Below are 17548 nucleotides of genomic sequence, written 5' to 3' on the forward strand. Positions count from 1 at the left end.
GAATAAACGCACTTTCGGTGTGAAGGGCATAAGATGGGAGAGGTCAACTATATAGTTTACATTAAACAAAATTTCTTTTTATTTTCTTTTTAAAATAAGGAGAATTATTGTACTTCGTTTCCAATCAAAACGCTTTCGGTGTGAATTGAACCCGTAATCTTTTGATCCCTTAGATCGACTCTTCTCACCAGGCTACAAAATAGTGGGGTTGAACAAGTTGTATTGTGTCGTGCCAATACATTAAGTATAGTTTTCTTTTGCCTGACACATAATTATTTAATTTAATAAAACTTGTTATGTAACCTGTTTATATATTTAATTACAGAGATACGGATACTAAAGCCTATTTTTATTGTCTTACTGCTTGGCTCCATAAATACAAGTAAAAAATGCAGCATTAGAACTTGCTTACCATGGCTGATTTATTAATTCAACTTCGATTCTCAGATTTCATTTGAGAGAGAAATTAACTACCATGGCTGATCCAGCAACTATAATCAGCGGTTTGCTTTCAAATTTGGTACCTCTGATTAAGGATGAATTCAAGTTGATTTATGGTTTTGATGAGGAGGTTGAAAAGCTATTGGGCACGCTATCTGCAATTAATGCCGCACTTGAGGATGCTGAGATAAAGAACGTGTGGAAGAAGGACAAACCAACCGAAGATTGGTTGCAAAAACTTAAACGCGTGGCATATGAGGTTCGAGACATCATGGATGAGTGCACCTTTGAAGATCTTCGTCTTCAAGTCAAAAGGCGTAATGCCTCCTCTTCAACTCGGATCCAGGTAACCAACTGTATCTCCCTTCCTTTTAGCAACGCTTGGTCGCGTCGTGAAATTGGTTTCAAAATTAAGGATGTTCAAGAGAAACTAGAACAGATTTATTCAGAGCGCAAAAATTTACAATTACGTGAACCTATTCATGATTCGAAAATAAAAGAAGACAAGTTTACTAGTAGTTGGTGTGAAACAATGTCACTTTCTAGTAGTCCAGTACTTTATGGGAGAGATAAGGAAAAGAAACATATTATTGATATTCTACTCAATAATACATCTACTAGTACTCTTAGTGTTGCTACAGAACAATTATCTGTTCTGCCCATTGTTGGGATTGGGGGTCTTGGTAAAACAACACTTGCCCAAATGGTCTACAATAACCATGAAGTTTCTAAGCATTTTGATCTCAGATTCTGGGTTTGTGTTTCTGATGAATTTGATATTGAGTTGGTCATCAAAGCCATCATAGGAGCAAATAATGAAACTTCCTTGGAGAAATTGAAGGACTCAATTCAATATAAATTGGGAGGGAAAAAATATTTGATTGTATTGGATGATGTTTGGAATGAAAATGTTTATGCATGGGATCAGTTGAGATCTATATTAGACTGTGGAGCAAATGGTGCGTTCGTCCTTACCACGACACGTAAAAGAAGTGTGGCGGAAATCATGAAAACTATTCCATATTTTGAGTTACCGTCACTCTCTGACGAAGATTGTTGGCTACTATTCAAAAAACGTGCATTTGATGATGGAAAACTAAAACATCCAATCTTCATTAATATTGGCAAACAAATATCTAATAAATGTAAGGGTGTTCCTTTAGTTGCCAAAACACTGGGAAGTCAACTGGGGTTTTGTGATGACGAAAAAGAATGGCATAGAATAAGAGATAGTGATATATGGGAAATATTCGAAAATGAAGAAGATCTCATGCCTATTTTAAGGTTGAGTTACTATGACCTCTCTTATCAATTGAGAAGATGCTTTGCGTTTTGTGCTATATTTTCCAAGGATACTTTAATTAAAAAGGATAAATTAATCCAATTGTGGATGGCTCATGGTTTAATTGCTCCATCTATAAAGCAAGACGTTGAAGATGTTGGGAATAGAATTTGGAAGGAGTTGTATTGGAGATCCTTTTTTCAAGATGAAAAAGAGAACAAAGATAGAGTTTATACATGTATGATGCACGATCTTATGCACGATCTAGCCCAGTCTGTTATGCAAGAATGCCATACGATGAATGTTAAGAGATCAAGTGATAGTTTAGGACATGGAACTCATCTAAAACATCTTAGATATTTAGACATTTCCGGTAGTTGGATAAAAACATTGCCTAATAGTATATGCAATCTCTTCAACTTACAGACTCTGAAACTCAATCAATGTTATGCACTTAAAAGTTTGCCTAAAAATATGAAGAACCTTATTAACCTGAGGCATTTTTATTTGGATGGTTGTTATTTATTAAAATATATGCCTAGAGGGATGGGGGAATTGAAACATTTGAAGACGTTAAGCTTGTTTGTGATAGGCAAGGAGGAGAGACACGGCCAACTAGATGAATTAGAAGAATTGGATATCGGCGGATCTTTGAAAATTGAGAATCTTGGAAGAGTTAGTGATGCATCTATTGCAAGAGGCATAAGTATGGCTAAAAAGTCGAGTATCACAAACTTGGAGTTGAATTGGTTAGATCGGTTGGATTGGGGTTATACATATGATGATGCTGATAGACATGAGAAAATGGGTGAAGCTCTAGAGGTTTCAACTGAGAGGCTAAAGAAATTGAGAATGAGTGGTTATAAAGGTGTGAATCCCCCGAAATGGGTGGGAAAGTCATATCCTTCTATTGGTAGTAGTAACAACAGCTACAGCGATGATAGTGAAATGATGATAGTACTATTCCCTTTGTTAGAGGAATTGGATATTCGTGAGATGAAGAATTTGAGGGAATTGGTGTCTCCTAGTACTATTCCTAGTTTCGGAGCATTCCCTAATCTATGCAAGCTGGAGATATTTTATTGCCCAAAGCTAGGGGCCTTGCCACCGCATCTGAAAGCACTCAAAGATGTAAGTGTTTCAGGTGAATGTTCGGATGAGTTGTTATATAGCATCTCAAATCTTAGTGCTCTCACTCATTTCTCTCTTGTTTGGTGTGGATTGAATGAAAGAAGTGTTTTATTTGGAGCTGGTTATATGGCATTAATGTTCGATGATGATGAGATACAATTAGGAGGAGGAAGAGGAGTACGCTCAACTTTCCAATCTCTTCAATCTCTGCATATCTTGGAGTGCTGGAAGTTAAGGCGTTTGTTTGATTCGGGAATGATAATGGAAGAAGAGAAGCAACAAAAGCATCATGATCATGATCATCATCTTCAAGCTGGACAAACAGAAAGAACAAGAGATCTCATGAACTCTCTCACGAAATTGGAAATTCGTGATTGTCCGGAGTTGATGATATCAGTTGAGGAATTTGGTAACCTCAATTCACTACAGGGTTTGAGTATCATGGGTTGTCCTAAGTTGGTGTCTTCAGAAGAAGCCGACGATTTTAAGGCACTCCTACGTTCCCTTCGAGCAAGACTTGGTTCTAAGAACTTCGATGTGGATATTGAATTGGAAAAGGAAAAGGAAAAGGAAGAGCATAGTGTATGGTCCCCATCATCCAAATTTGGTACGTACGTATTCAAACAACTACATATTTTTTATTTTATTTTGAAAACGATCCATCCAATATAATGTAACCTAATCTTTTGCATCAGGAGGAGAATTCGGCATTTACTGATTTCGCGCGCTGCAGCAGCCAATTCTCCACTCCTTCAAAACAATTCTTCTGTAAAAAAAGTATTTCATCTCATTTTCTAATTTAATTGCACCTTTAATTGTATTTCTATTTTTTTACATTTTTTATTTCATGCATATGTAGTTAATTAGTTATATCTATCTGTTATTCTGAAAATGCCTACAGTTTGGTTAGTTAGAATTCTTGCTTTGTGAATGATATAAATTGACTGTTATTGGCACATGATTTATGATTAATTAATTGAGGCCGTTCAACTTTTATAACTAAATCTTTTTATAGATAAATATTGTTTAAACCGTTAGATCTTAAATGATTTTGAATGTTTTATATTTTTCAAGGTAAAGATTATTTTTACATGACTTTAGACATTCAATTACGATATAATTTATAGAAAATTCGATAGATTTTCAGATGTTAATTAGGCTATTTTGGGCAAATGATGATGTTCAGGCCAATGATTTTGAATCTTAAAAGAAAACTTTATTTTATTTTTATAAACATGAATTTTACAAATTCAAAACATGCAAACTGTTTCGCATATCTAATCAATAAAATCTGATTGTGTACTAAAATACAAACTGTTGTTAAATAAATTTTTTTTTATACTTTCAAATACCCACTATTCTAACCCAATAAAGTAGTTCAGTGGTAATAGTCAGCTTACGAGACAAATGTTACGGATTTGATTTAATCTGAAAGCATTTTATGTTGAAGTCATGGTTGTGGGTGTTATGCTAGTTCTCTTTAATTAAAAAAAAAAATCACTATTCTAAAAATGATATATCACGTCAAGAATAAATCTGTTAAAATCTCGAATTAATTTTTAAAATCTTACGATTTTACGATTCAGAGAATGTTAACGAGTCTTATTTTAAATAAACTCTTACAATTTGAAATTTACAATAAAAAAATTTCACGAGTTTATAAATAATTTCAATTTTACAATTTCATACTATTTTAAATTGAAAAAAAAAATCATATTTATAAATTAATTTTTTTTATTATTTATTCAAATAAATTAATAAATCAATTTTATAAATATATTTTTATATATAAATATATAAATTTTAAAAATATTTAATTTTAAAAATATTTAATTATATATATAAATAATAATAATATATAACTAATATTAATTTTTTATATTGTTATTTACTTGTGAATAATGAAACACGTGAGTGTAAGGTTATAGTTTGGTCAGAACGCTCTAATAAGGTTTTAATAACGACGAATACTAGTCTTGTTTTGGTCCTAACAATGATATCAATATTAAACCTCTATCGACAACTCATTTGTTAGTGATAGAGATTAATCCCCTGGTTATTATTGATAAACAATGTTACAATATATACTAGTCAAAAGACTCTTAATAAGGTAAACCACTAATCTAGGAATCTAAACAAGGTAACCCACTAATCGAGGAATCTAAACAAGGTAACAAGATATATACAATATACTAATACACCCCCGCAGTCGAAACGGGAGATTCTCGGACGCTGAGACTGTCTCTGAAATCTTCAAATAGTATGCGCGGAAGTCCTTTGGTGAATATGTCAGCGATTTGAAAACGAGAAGGCATATGAAGAATGCGAACTTTACCTCTATCTACTTTTTCCCTTACAAAGTGTATGTCCATTTCGATGTGTTTGGTACGTTGATGTTGGACCGGATTTTGGGAGAGATAAATCGCACTTATGTTGTCGCAGTAGACCAGTGTGGCTTTGTCCAATGAGATACGAAGTTCTAACAATAAATTGCGAAGCCAACAGGATTCGGAGACAACATTGGCAACTCCTCTATATTCAGCTTCAGCACTAGAACGAGAAAGTGTGGATTGCCGTTTTGACGACCAAGACAGAAGATTATCGCCTAGGAAGACGCAATAGCCAGATGTAGAGCGACGGGTATCTGGACATCCTCCCCAGTCTGCATCAGTATATGAAACGAGTGTAGACAGTGAGGATTTGTAAAGATGAAGGCCATAGTGCTTTGTACCCTGTAAGTATCGAATGATTCTGTGTAAGGCAGCCAAGTGAGCCTCTTTCGGATCATGCATGTGGAGGCAAATTTGCTGGACTGCATATGAAATATCAGGACGTGTGAAAGTAAGATACTGTAGTGCTCCGGCTAAACTTCTGTAATGAGTGGGGTCAGAGACTGGTGGACTAGTTGATTTTCCAAGTTTGCCATTTGTATCGACCGGCGTTTGTGTTGATTTGCAAGTAGACATTCCAGCACGATCAATAATTTCTTCAGCATATTTCTTCTGACTAAGACAAAGTCCATCCTTAGTATACGATACAGCAACTCCCAAGAAATAGCTTAATTTACCTAAATCCTTCATAGCAAATTCTGCGCCTAAGCTTTTCATGAGAGTCTGACGTAACTGATCAGACGAAGCCGTAATGATAATGTCATCAACATACAAGAGTAGATAGGCAATTTCGGACCCATGTTGATAGATAAAAAGCGAATGATCAGTCGTGCTGTGTGTAAAACCGATTGTAGAGACAAAATCTGCAAACCTTTGATACCAAGCACGAGGAGCTTGTTTTAAGCCGTATAAAGATTTGCGCAATAAACAAACATGGTCGGGAAAGATTTTGTCTCTAAAACCGAAAGGCTGATGCATGTAAACTGTTTCGTTGAGATTACCATGTAAAAATGCATTCTTGACGTCCATTTGGTGAATGGACCAAGACTTCGATAAAGCAATGCTCAGAACAGTTCGTATGGTGGCTGGTTTGACAACAGGACTAAAGGTTTCTTCACAATTGATTCCAATCTGCTGAGACCTGCCATCACCAACAAGACGGGCTTTATGCCTCTCAAAAGAGCCGTCAGAGTTAGTTTTATGCTTAAAAATCCACATGCATCGTATAATATCAACACCCTGAGGACGCGGAACCAAGTCCCAAGTCTTATTACTAATTAAAGCGTTAAACTCATCGTCCATGGCGGCTTTCCAATTCGGGTCTGATAAAGCTAACTTTGGGTTTTTGGGAATAGGCGATGGAGATGTGAGTGTGTTTAGATTGAAAATGCGTTTTGGACAGACAATCCCATCCATTGCGCGGGTTCGTATTGTCCGTGTTGGATTGATGATGGTTGGTGAATGATTTGGACGGTTTGGTCTTGTGGACGGGCTGGTCGTGTTTGGGTTTGGGCCTGGTGAAGTGGTGATGGGTGATGGTGGGTTTGGTGGAGTGTGTTGAGTTGATAATGGGCTCGGTAATGGAGTGTTGTTTGGTGGGGAAATGGACTCGGTGATGGGCGGGGTTTGGATGTGTATTGGGATGGTTATTGGTTCGGATTGAGATGGGTGAGTTGAGTTTGGGTTTTGGACAAGAGAAAAGGGAAATTTTGTTTCGTCAAAAATGACGTGACGAGAGATGATAAATCTTTTTGAGGCTGGGTCGTAGCATTTGTAGCCGCGATGATTAGAGGGGTATCCTAAAAAGACACAAGGGGTAGAGCGTTTATGAAGTTTGTGAATAGTGGTTGGAGGAAGAAGAGGATAGCAAAGACAACCGAAAATTTTTAGGTGAGAGTAAGAAGGAGTTCGGTTATATAGAAGTTGAGTGGGTGAGAAATTTCGAATTTGTTTATTTGGAAGAATATTTAGGAGATAAGTGGTCATTTCGAGGGCGTGATGCCAAAAATTTAACGGGAGAGAAGCATGAGTAAGCAATGTTCGAATCATGTTATTTATGGTGCGTATTTTTCTTTCTGCTTTACCATTTTGAGGAGAAGTATAGGGGCAAGAGAGGCGAAATTGTAGACCATTTTTGTCACAAAATGTACGAAATTGACTGTTGTTATATTCAGTTCCGTTGTCACATTGGATTGTTTTAATGGGCTTTTGAAATTGTGTTTGAATTTGATTTTGAAGTGTAGAGAAGACGGAGAATACTTGGGATTTGTTTCCAATTGGAAAAGTCCAAAGGAAATTTGTGTAATCATCAAGAAACAGAATATAGTATTTATGTCCATTTGTACTTAGCACAGGCGACGTCCACAAATCACTATGAATAATATCGAATGGGGAAGTAGTATAAGAGACAGAATTGGTAAATGGTAACTTAACTTGTTTACCAAAGATGCAAGACTCACAGAGTTTAGACCCTAAAACGGGCTTACAAGAAATAGAATTTGATTTATTGAGAGAATGCAAAATATCGACACCGGGGTGTCCTAATCTATTATGCCATAAATTTGACGAAATTGCAGTAAACGAAGAATTAGTTGGGGGTTTTTGGCTTTGGCTCGACAGAGAGAGTGGGTAGAGATCCCCCGAGCTATTGTTCCTCATGATAACCTTCCCCGTCTGGAAATCCTTTACAGAAAAACCAAGTGAGTCAAATTCTACAGAGACGTTGTTATCACGAGTAAACCGACGAATAGATATAAGATTTTTAATGAGTTTGGGAGCATGTAGAACATTGTTCAGAAGTAAGGGTGGTAAGGGTGGTTTTAAGTTAGTTTTACCAATACCGCGAATCGGGATTTCCTGTCCACTCCCAACAATGATATTTTTAACACAATTTAAATTAGAATAAGGCGAGAGACTACCTGAGTTGGGTGTCATGTGTGAAGTTGCTCCCGAATCCATGTACCAAGTATCGTCAGGCGGAGTAAGGGATAAAGTGTGCATCGCCTGATTGATATCGGTTGCAACGTAACTTTGGGGCTGCTGCTGGCTCGTCTCAGCCATGTAGGCCTGCTGTGGCCGAGAACCGAGTACGCCTGCTCCTGCTGTCCGAGTGTGTTGCTGCTGATAGCCAGAACCGCGCCAGGAGGCGCCTTGTTGCTGTTGACCAGATGCGTGCCAGGGGGCGCTTTGCTGCTGCGGCCAGATCTGTTGTGTCGGGTAGGGACAAGGGGGTGCTGTCCAGCCCGCAGGCGCCCACTGTGCCCATTGCTGTTGGCCAGGAGGTGCCCAGAATTGCTGCTGCTGGTGGTATGTGCGGCTGGTGTTGCGACCGCGTCCTCTGCCGCGCTGGCTGCGTCCTCGGCCCTGGCCGGCCTGTTCCTGCGCGCTAGAGGTGCCCTACTGCTGCTGCTGGCCGGTAGCACGGGCTGATTGGCTAGAGTTGTTTCCGCGGCCTTGGCTACGATCGTCCGAGGCAATAAAAGAGGTGTTTGTGTGGACGAATTCATCCTTCCTTGTTTCAACAAGGAGCAAATCAGATCTAGCATCGTAGAAAGATGGGAGAGGCTTCTTTTGACCTATTATGGTGGCGATTGTTTCGTAGTTTTCATTCAAACCCCCAAGTAGACGCAACACCAGTCGATTTTCAGAAACGGGGCAATCAACATTAGCAAGTTGATCCGCAATCATCTTCAATTCAGTGCAATAAGCACTCATGTTTGGGAAATCATTGAGACGAATTTGAGAAAACCTATTTTCAAGATACATAGCGCGAGAACCTGTGTTATCTTGAAATATATTCGCTAAACGTTCCCAAGCCTGAGCAGCCGTCATACCAGGTTTTTGGATCGTGTTTAGTAGATCCTTGGATATTGTTCCAAATATCCATTGCTTGACAAGGGCGTCAAGGCGTTTCCACAGAAGAGAGTCGGTCTCGGAAGATGTTGAAGGTGTTTCGGAGGCGTTGGGAGTTTTTGGTTTGAGATGTTCGTAAACATTGTGAATCAAGCAGTGGTTTTCGAGAAGGTCTGCCCAAGAGAGATATTCCTCGCTACCCATCTCTAGGGTGATAGGAATTATGGAGCGGAGATTGTTAACAGAGAAAGCAGAGTGGTATTGAGAAACAGACATGGTGGTGGGCGTCTGACTTTGATTGGAGGAGGAGTCTGAATTAGTAGGTGGGACAGACATTAGAAGTTTGTGCGTGAGGCAGCAAGGTGGGAGGAAGAGAAAAAAAATTCGATTGATGATCTTGAGAGAATCTTTACTCTGATACCATGATAGAGATTAATCCCCTGGTTATTATTGATAAACAATGTTACAATATATACTAGTCAAAAGACTCTTAATAAGGTAAACCACTAATCTAGGAATCTAAACAAGGTAACCCACTAATCGAGGAATCTAAACAAGGTAACAAGATATATACAATATACTAATAGTTAGGATCGACTACAACAATAGAAAGCGATTGAATATTGTTGTACTAATCTTACTTCAATTCGATTTTAATCCTGTTAGAGATTAAAATCTGTTTATATTCTTCGACAAATCGTCGCAAACTCTTGAACTGTTTCAAGTACGGAAATGGTTGCTAGATTTGAAGCGGTAGATAAAAGACTGTAAGATGTAGTAAGGAAATAACACAAAAGTTTTATGGATGTTCGGAGATAAAACTCCTACATCACCCATTCTTTTGTTTCCAAAAAGATTTCACTAGAAAATTTTTGTTTGTATAACGTCTACACAAACCTAGTCAGAGCTCAGGACTTAACATTTGCTTGTTTTGACTCTTAGCAATCACTTTAGAACAAATAATGTTCTGTTCAACTTACAATGCTGAATATACTCTCAGATATTACAGTAACTTATCTCTCAACTCAGCGTAAATTAAATACAGAATGCACTTATGAAAGATGAGCTAGAGAGAGTAAATTGATCGAGAGTTCTAAAGCTTGGGTTGTATGTACGCGAAGGCTTGAAGGAATTGTTAATTCACTAAATGATTCGTCGTTGTACTTTGTCTGTTTTTTATATTTGAAATATAGCAACGGTCGAATCTGATTCTTAGATACGTGAATTGACCGGGAGGATTTCGCCGTAACGAGAATCCAGATATTCAGGGATAATGAATTGACCGGAAGGATTCGCCATACCGTGAATCCAAATATTCAGGGATTGTGAGTTGACCGGGAGGATTCGCCGTTGTACTCTGGCTGCTTTTTATATTCGAAATATAGCAACGGTCGAATATGTTTCTTGGATACGTGTCATCTTTCTGATGGTTGTATGTGGCAGTTGTATTAAGCTGACTTAGAAGTCTGTTGATAACGAACGTTGTTGTTCATTACTCTTCATATTGCTGCTAATATAGAAATAAACGTTCGTTGTGGTTGGAAGATTTTTCTTTTCTATGATGAAACCATTCTTATATTTTGAATCTTAAATAGTCAGTTAATGTTGTTATTAGATATTTCCTAACATTTCTACTCAAACAAAACAAAACAAAACAAAACAAACAAAGCAATTCCTTACGAGTGTTTACCTACCACTGCTTGCACATTAAGGATGGTTTTGCTTTGATATGCGTACCTGGACTTTTTGAAATAAATAAAGGCATTTTTGCTGCAATCGAGTATAATTCACGAAATGTACAGTTTGTGTCACGCAATGTACAGTTTGCGTCACACACAAGTCGCACCATGTATAGTTTGCGTAGTCAATGTATAATCTCAACAAACAAAGTAATTCCTAATTATTCAGCTATTCCAGCTATATTATATTGTGTTTTCAGCTATACCAAACAAAGCTAACATACTCGTTGATTCATCGTTTGTTGGAGATCTGATTCGGCTGCTCGATGGAGTCGTCGGGGAGAGATTATGTTGCTTGGAGAAATCTCATTGTTGCGTTGCTTGGGGAGTCGTGGTTCTCTAGTCGCGGGGAGGAAATCAAGAACAGAGAAGAAGAAATAAAGAAATGAAGAAAAGAATAAAAGAAAAAAGAGCAAATGAGTCATTTCAAACCAAGAATGGTCAGATTCAAAAGATAGTTAAAAATATAAAGAAAAACAAATTACAAAACATTGAAAGTATTGTGAATTAATTTCAAAAGTAGAAAGATGTTTAATAATAAATCATTAATTACACAAATATTAATGTTTAGCCTTTTTATCTAAAACTATATATTCCTCTTGGTGAACAAATGTCATTGACTTTATTACTATTGAGTGGAGTTGGTTTATCTCGACCCTTTTTGTTGCTTCTGGTTAATCATGAGATCAAATACCTACTTCTTCCTCCTAAAGCGGTTAAAATCTCGAGTTAACTCTTAAAATCTTATAATTTTACGATTTTACATATGGTTAACGAGTTTGATTTTAAATAAACTCTTAAATAGGTAAACTCTTACGATTTTAAATTTACAATAATAAGATTTTACGATTTTACGAGTTTATAAATAATTTCGATTTTAAGATTCTATACGATTTTACTTTTAAAAAAACAAATTTATATTAATTAAATTAAAAATTAAAGTTATTATTTATTTAAATTAATTAATTAATATATTTAATTTTGTAAATATAATTTTTATAGTGTTATTTATTTATTTATTATTATTTAATTAATTTTATATTAAAATATATAATTTCTTAAAATTGATTAAGTACACCATACTTAATTATAATAAAAATAATAAGAATATATAACTATTATTTTTTCAAATTAAACTCCTACGATTTCACGTAAACTCTAGATTTTATAAGTTTACAACTGTGTAACGATTTTACGCAAACTCTCGATTCAGCCTTGCTTCATCCGTATGATAACATTAATAAGCTTGTAATTAATTTAATAATTGAAAGATTTTCATTTTTTTAATCACATTTTTTCTATAATGAAATCTTTTAGTTGGTTTTGAATTGAAAAGCTAATAATTGAATTCAGTACCATTTTGATTCCAATATTATTGATACTGCAACTAATTAATTATGCTCAATATCTTTATGTGAACTGTTAACAAAATGAGAACAAATTAATAAAATAATTTGAATGGGCTAATGAATGCTGAGGAGAGGAGAGGAGAGGAGAGGAGAGGAGAGGAGAGGAGAGGTCAACTATATATGTACTTTGAATAAATAGGTCATGCATGTGCCTTGCCTCTTTTTAATTGCAGAGAACACATGATATTGTGTCATGCCAATACATTAATTAATACACATAAATATTATTTAATTGCAATTTTTTTTAATAATTGCTAGAAAATGTAGGGTCTTCCTTAATTTGTGGATCAAAAACGATCCAAATGAACTGGCAGCAGAATAAAATATTAATTTATGACTGTAAATTAATATGAAGAAGTCATATTATTGCATGTAGTTATATTGGACAGATACACAAATCTTTTTTATTATACAACTGGCTAAATATTATATATACATCACGTTTCTTGATAAATATTTTCTATTATACAAGTTTGCTACATAAAGACGGATTCATTGTGAGCTCTAGCTAGCTACCCTTATTGTAATTATAAGAGAGAAACCGAGAAGCAAACAATCTGCAGGTGCTATAGAGGTAACTCATCTCTCTCAAATGCTATTTTACTTTTTAACTCTTTCTCATTTTCACTTTTACTTTTTGTCTAAATATATATAGAGGGAGAGTAGTCTACGAACTTGTCCTGTTCAACTCTGTACATACGAGGTTTACCTTCAAATATTATAAAAACTCTGTTGTGCAACACCATAATAAATCATTTGATTAAAAAATGTCGAATCTTGAATTTCAAGATTTCTAGAACTTAATATTTTGATCTAAACATTTCTTGACTTTCTATGCACATTAGTTGTCACTAGATGTAAGAGATATCTATATAAGAATTGTACTTTTGTTGAAACCCATAAAAAACAATTATTATCCTCGAAGCCTGTATATATAATCTAACTTTTAAAAAATAATAACAGTTATATTAGTTGGATAGCCCAGTCAGCTGTTGAAATTTCCACAAGGTTCTAATCTCACATTAGTTTTAAGTTCGATTATCTTGAGTTACATATTATTAATTTTTTCCATTTAAAAAAATTCTTAAAAAATAATTTTATACATATTTTTTCTACAAAATGGAGGAGGGTTTGATAAATATTTTTTATTAATTGTTAACAATAGTTGGTTTATCCCGTCCCTTCTAGTTGCTTAGTTGGCAATTAACTTCCAGATCAAAGACCTTCTCGTTAATCATCAAGCTCAAAGACTTACTTAATTAATTTTGCTTAAAATCATTATTTTAAATGTTAACAAATTTATATAAACAAAATATTTTTTTATCTACTAAAGATGAGAGCAATAAAATAACTTGAAGGGGTTAATGAGGGGCAGAGGTCAACTATATAGTTTACATTAAACAATTTTTTTTTTTAAATAAAAAGAAATATGTACTCTGTTTCCATTCAAAACGCTTTTTGTGTGAATTGAACCCGTGATCTTTTGAGATCGACTCTTCTCACCGGGATACTAGTGGGGTTGAACACGTCGTATTGTGTCGTTCCAATACATTAAGAATAGTTTTGTTTTGCCTGTCACGTAATTATTTAGTTGAAGAAAACTTGTTATATAACCTGTTTATATATTTAATTACATAGATACGGATACTAAAGCCTATTTTTACACGTTAAAAATGTAGTGTCTTCCTTAATTTGTATCTGATTTATTAATTCAACTTTGATTCTCAGATTTCATTTGAGAGAGAGAAATTAACCACCATGGCTGATCTAGCAACTCTGATCAGTGGTTTGATTTCAAATTTGGTACCTCTGATTAAGGATGAATTCAAGTTGATTTATGGTTTTGATGAGGAGGTTGAAAAGCTCTTGGGCACGCTATCTGCAATTAATGCCGCACTTGAGGATGCTGAGATAAAGAACGTGAGTAAGAAGGACAGCCAAACCGAAGATTGGTTGCGGAAACTCAAACGTGTGGCATATGAGGTCCGAGACATCATGGATGAGTGCACCTTTGAAGATCTTCGTCTTCAAGTCAAAAGGCGTAATGCCTCCTCTTCAACTCGGATCCAGGTAACCAACTGTATCTCTCTTCCTTTTAGCAACGCTTGGTCGCGTCGTGAAATTGGTTTCAAAATTAAAGATGTTCAAGTGAAACTAGAACAGATTTATTCAGAGCGCAAAAATTTACAATTGCGTGAACCTATTCATGACTCGAAAATAAAAGAAGACAAGTTTACTTGTAGTTGGCGTGAAACAATGTCACTTTCTAGTAGTCCAGTACTTTATGGGAGAGATAAGGAGAAGAAAGAGATTATTGATATTTTACTCAATAATAATACATCTAGTACTGTTAGTGTTCTGCCCATTGTTGGGATTGGGGGTCTTGGTAAAACAACACTTGCCCAAATGGTCTTCAATGACGACCAAGTTGGTCATTTTAATCCCAAAGTTTGGGTTTGTGTTTCTGATGAATTTGATATTAACTTGGTCATCAAAGCCATCATAGGAGAAAATAATGAAACTTCCTTGGAGAAATTGAAGGACTCAATTCAAGATAAATTGGGAGAGAAAAGATATTTAATTGTATTGGATGATGTTTGGAATGAAAACGTTTATGCATGGGATCAGTTAAGATCTATATTAGACTGTGGAGCAAATGGTGCGTTCGTCCTTACCACGACACGTAAAAGAAGAGTGGCGGAAATCATGAAAACTATTCCATATTTTGAGTTACCGTCACTCTCTTACGATGATTGTTGGCTACTATTCAAAGAACGTGCATTTAAGTTTGGAGAACCAAAAGATCCAAGCTTCGTTAATATTGGTGAACAAATAACTAGAAGATGTAAGGGTGTTCCTTTAGTTGCCAAGACAATAGGAAGTCATCTGGGGTTTTGTGACGACGAAAAAGAATGGCATAGAATAAGAGACAGTGAGATATGGGAGATATTCGAAAATGAAGAAGATCTCATGCCTATTCTAAGGTTGAGTTACTATGACCTCTCTTATCAATTGAGAAGATGCTTTGCGTTTTGTGCTGTATTTCCCAAGGATACTGTAATAAAAAAGGAGAGATTAATCCAATTGTGGATGGCTCATGGTTTAATTGTTTCAGTTACAAAGCAAGAAGTGGAAGATGTTGGGAATAGAATTTGGAAGGAATTGTGTTGGAGGTCCTTTTTTCAAGATGTAAAAGAGAATAAAGTTAGGGATGGTACAGTTCAAACAACATGTATGATGCACGATCTTATACACGATCTTTCGCAATCTGTTATGAAAGATGAATGTTATACGATCGATGCTAAGAGGTCACATGATCGTTTGGGACGTGAAATTCGTCATGTTACAATAATGGTTAAACCGTTTGGCCAAACATCACTTTGTTCTCTTAAAGAATTTGGAGGGTTGCGGTCAATAATGGTTGACGACGCAGATTATAATTATAGATTTGTCCTAAAGGAGATTTTGAGTGTTTTGAAGGAACTTTTGTCTTTACGTGTCCTTGAAGTAATATGTCAATATCAAGATTTGAGTTATGTGAGTCGTCTAAAACATCTTAGATACTTGGACATTTCTCATAGTAAGATAACAACACTACCTAACAGTATTTGCGATCTCTTCAACTTACAGACTCTAATACTCAATAATTGTTTTGAGCTTAAAAGTTTGCCTAGAAATATGAGGAACCTTATTAACCTGAGGCATCTTTATTTGGAGGGTTGTGATGAATTAAAATATATGCCTAGAGGGATGAGGCAATTGAAACATCTTAAGACATTAAGCTTGTTTGTGATAGGCAAGAAGGAGAGACACGGCCAACTAGATGAAATAAAAGAATTGGATATCGGCGGATCATTGAGAATTAAGAACCTTGGAAGAGTTAGTGATGCATCTATTGCAAGAGGGATAAGTATGGCTAAAAAGACGAGTATCAATATGTTGGAGCTGGAATGGACATCTGATGATGAAGATGATGATAATCGGAGCGAGAGTACTAGACATGAAAAAATAGGCGAAGCTCTAGAAGTTTCAACTGTGAGGCTGAAGATGATGAGAATGATTGGTTACAAAGGTGTGAATCCCCCTAAATGGGTGGGAAAGTCATCTCCTTCAATTGGTAGTAGCAGCAGCGATGATAGTGAAATGATAATACTATTCCCTTTATTAGAGGAACTTTATATTTGCAGGATGAAGAATTTGAGGGAATTGGTGTCTCCTACTACTACTATTCCTAGTACTGGAGCATTTCCTAATCTATGGATGCTCTTCATAAATGAATGTCCAAAGCTAGGGGCCTTGCCAGTACCGCATCTCAAAACACTCAAAGATATAAGAGTTGAAGGTGAATGTTCGGATGAGTTGTTATATAGCATCTCAAATCTGAGTGCTCTCACTCATTTCTCTCTTATTTGGTGTGGATTGAATGAAAGAAGTGTTTTATTTGGAGCTGGTTATATGGCATCATCATCATCGTCAAGTAAAATCCTTGGGGACAATAATAATAATAATAATAATGAAGCACAATTAGGAGGAGTACGCTCAACTTTCCCTTTGTTAGAGGAACTTCGTATTTCTTGCATGAAGAATTTGAGGGAATTGATGTCTCCTACTACTATTTCTAGTACCGGAGCATTCTCTAATCTATGCAAGATTAGAGTATATGATTGCCCAAAGCTAGGGGCCTTGCCAGTACCGCATCTGAAAGCACTCAAAGATGTAACTATTAAAGGTGAATATTCGGATGAGTTGTTATATAGCATCTCAAATCTTAGTGCTCTCACTCATCTCTATCTTGATGAATTGAATGAAAGAAGTGTTTTATTTGGAGCTGGTTATATGGCATCATCATCATCATCATCGTCAAGTAAAATCCTTGGGGACAATAATAATAATAATAATGGAGGAGGAAGAGTACGCTCAACTTTCCAATCTCTTCAAACTCTGTCTATCCGGCACTGCAACAAGTTAAGGCGTTTGTTTGATGAGGGAATGATAATGGAAGAAGAGACTCATCATCATGATCATCATCTTCAAGTTGGACAAACAGAAAGAACAAGAGATCTCATCAACTCTCTCACGGAATTAGTTATTCGTAATTGTCCGGAGTTGACGATATCACTTGAAGAATTTGGAAACCTCAATTCACTACAGAGATTGAAGATCTTGCGTTGTCCTAAGTTGGTGTCTTCAGAAGAAGCGGACGATTTTAAGGCACTCTTACGTTCCCTTCGAACCAGACTTGGTCCTAAGAACTTCGCTGTAGATATTGAATTGGAAAAGGAAAAGGAAAAGAAGAGGGAGAGC

At 35.8% G+C, this 17548-nt stretch overlaps 2 protein-coding genes across 2 annotated transcripts; both read left to right on the plus strand.

Annotated features, from left to right (window-relative positions):
* Positions 1-475: 475 nt before the first annotated feature.
* LOC124917637 (putative disease resistance protein RGA4) lies at positions 476-3572 on the plus strand. Its single transcript, XM_047458021.1, has 2 exons — positions 476-3461; positions 3550-3572. The coding sequence occupies exons 1-2, from the start codon at positions 476-478 to the stop codon at positions 3570-3572; spliced, it is 3009 nt and encodes a 1002-aa protein (XP_047313977.1).
* A 10430-nt stretch (positions 3573-14002) lies between these two features.
* LOC124917638 (putative disease resistance protein RGA4) lies at positions 14003-17503 on the plus strand (the record flags this gene model as incomplete). Its single annotated transcript, XM_047458022.1, has 1 exon — positions 14003-17503. A coding segment is annotated over exon 1 (3501 nt), but the record flags the coding sequence as incomplete, so codon positions are not given.
* Between the last annotated feature and the right edge of the window lie 45 nt (positions 17504-17548).

The sequence above is a fragment of the Impatiens glandulifera genome, unplaced genomic scaffold (genome assembly GCF_907164915.1).
Source record: "Impatiens glandulifera unplaced genomic scaffold, dImpGla2.1, whole genome shotgun sequence".
NCBI classification, from domain to species: domain Eukaryota; kingdom Viridiplantae; phylum Streptophyta; class Magnoliopsida; order Ericales; family Balsaminaceae; genus Impatiens; species Impatiens glandulifera.

What these genes read in the sequence shown, in the direction of transcription:
- LOC124917637 (XM_047458021.1), top strand. Translation starts at nt 476, where the DNA reads ATGGCTGATCCAGCAACTATAATCAGCGGTTTGCTTTCAAATTTGGTA. An exon ending in GTCCCCATCATCCAAATTTG is followed by an intron (nt 3,462 to 3,549) that starts GTACGTACGTAT and finishes CTTTTGCATCAG; the next exon opens with GAGGAGAATTCGGCATTTAC.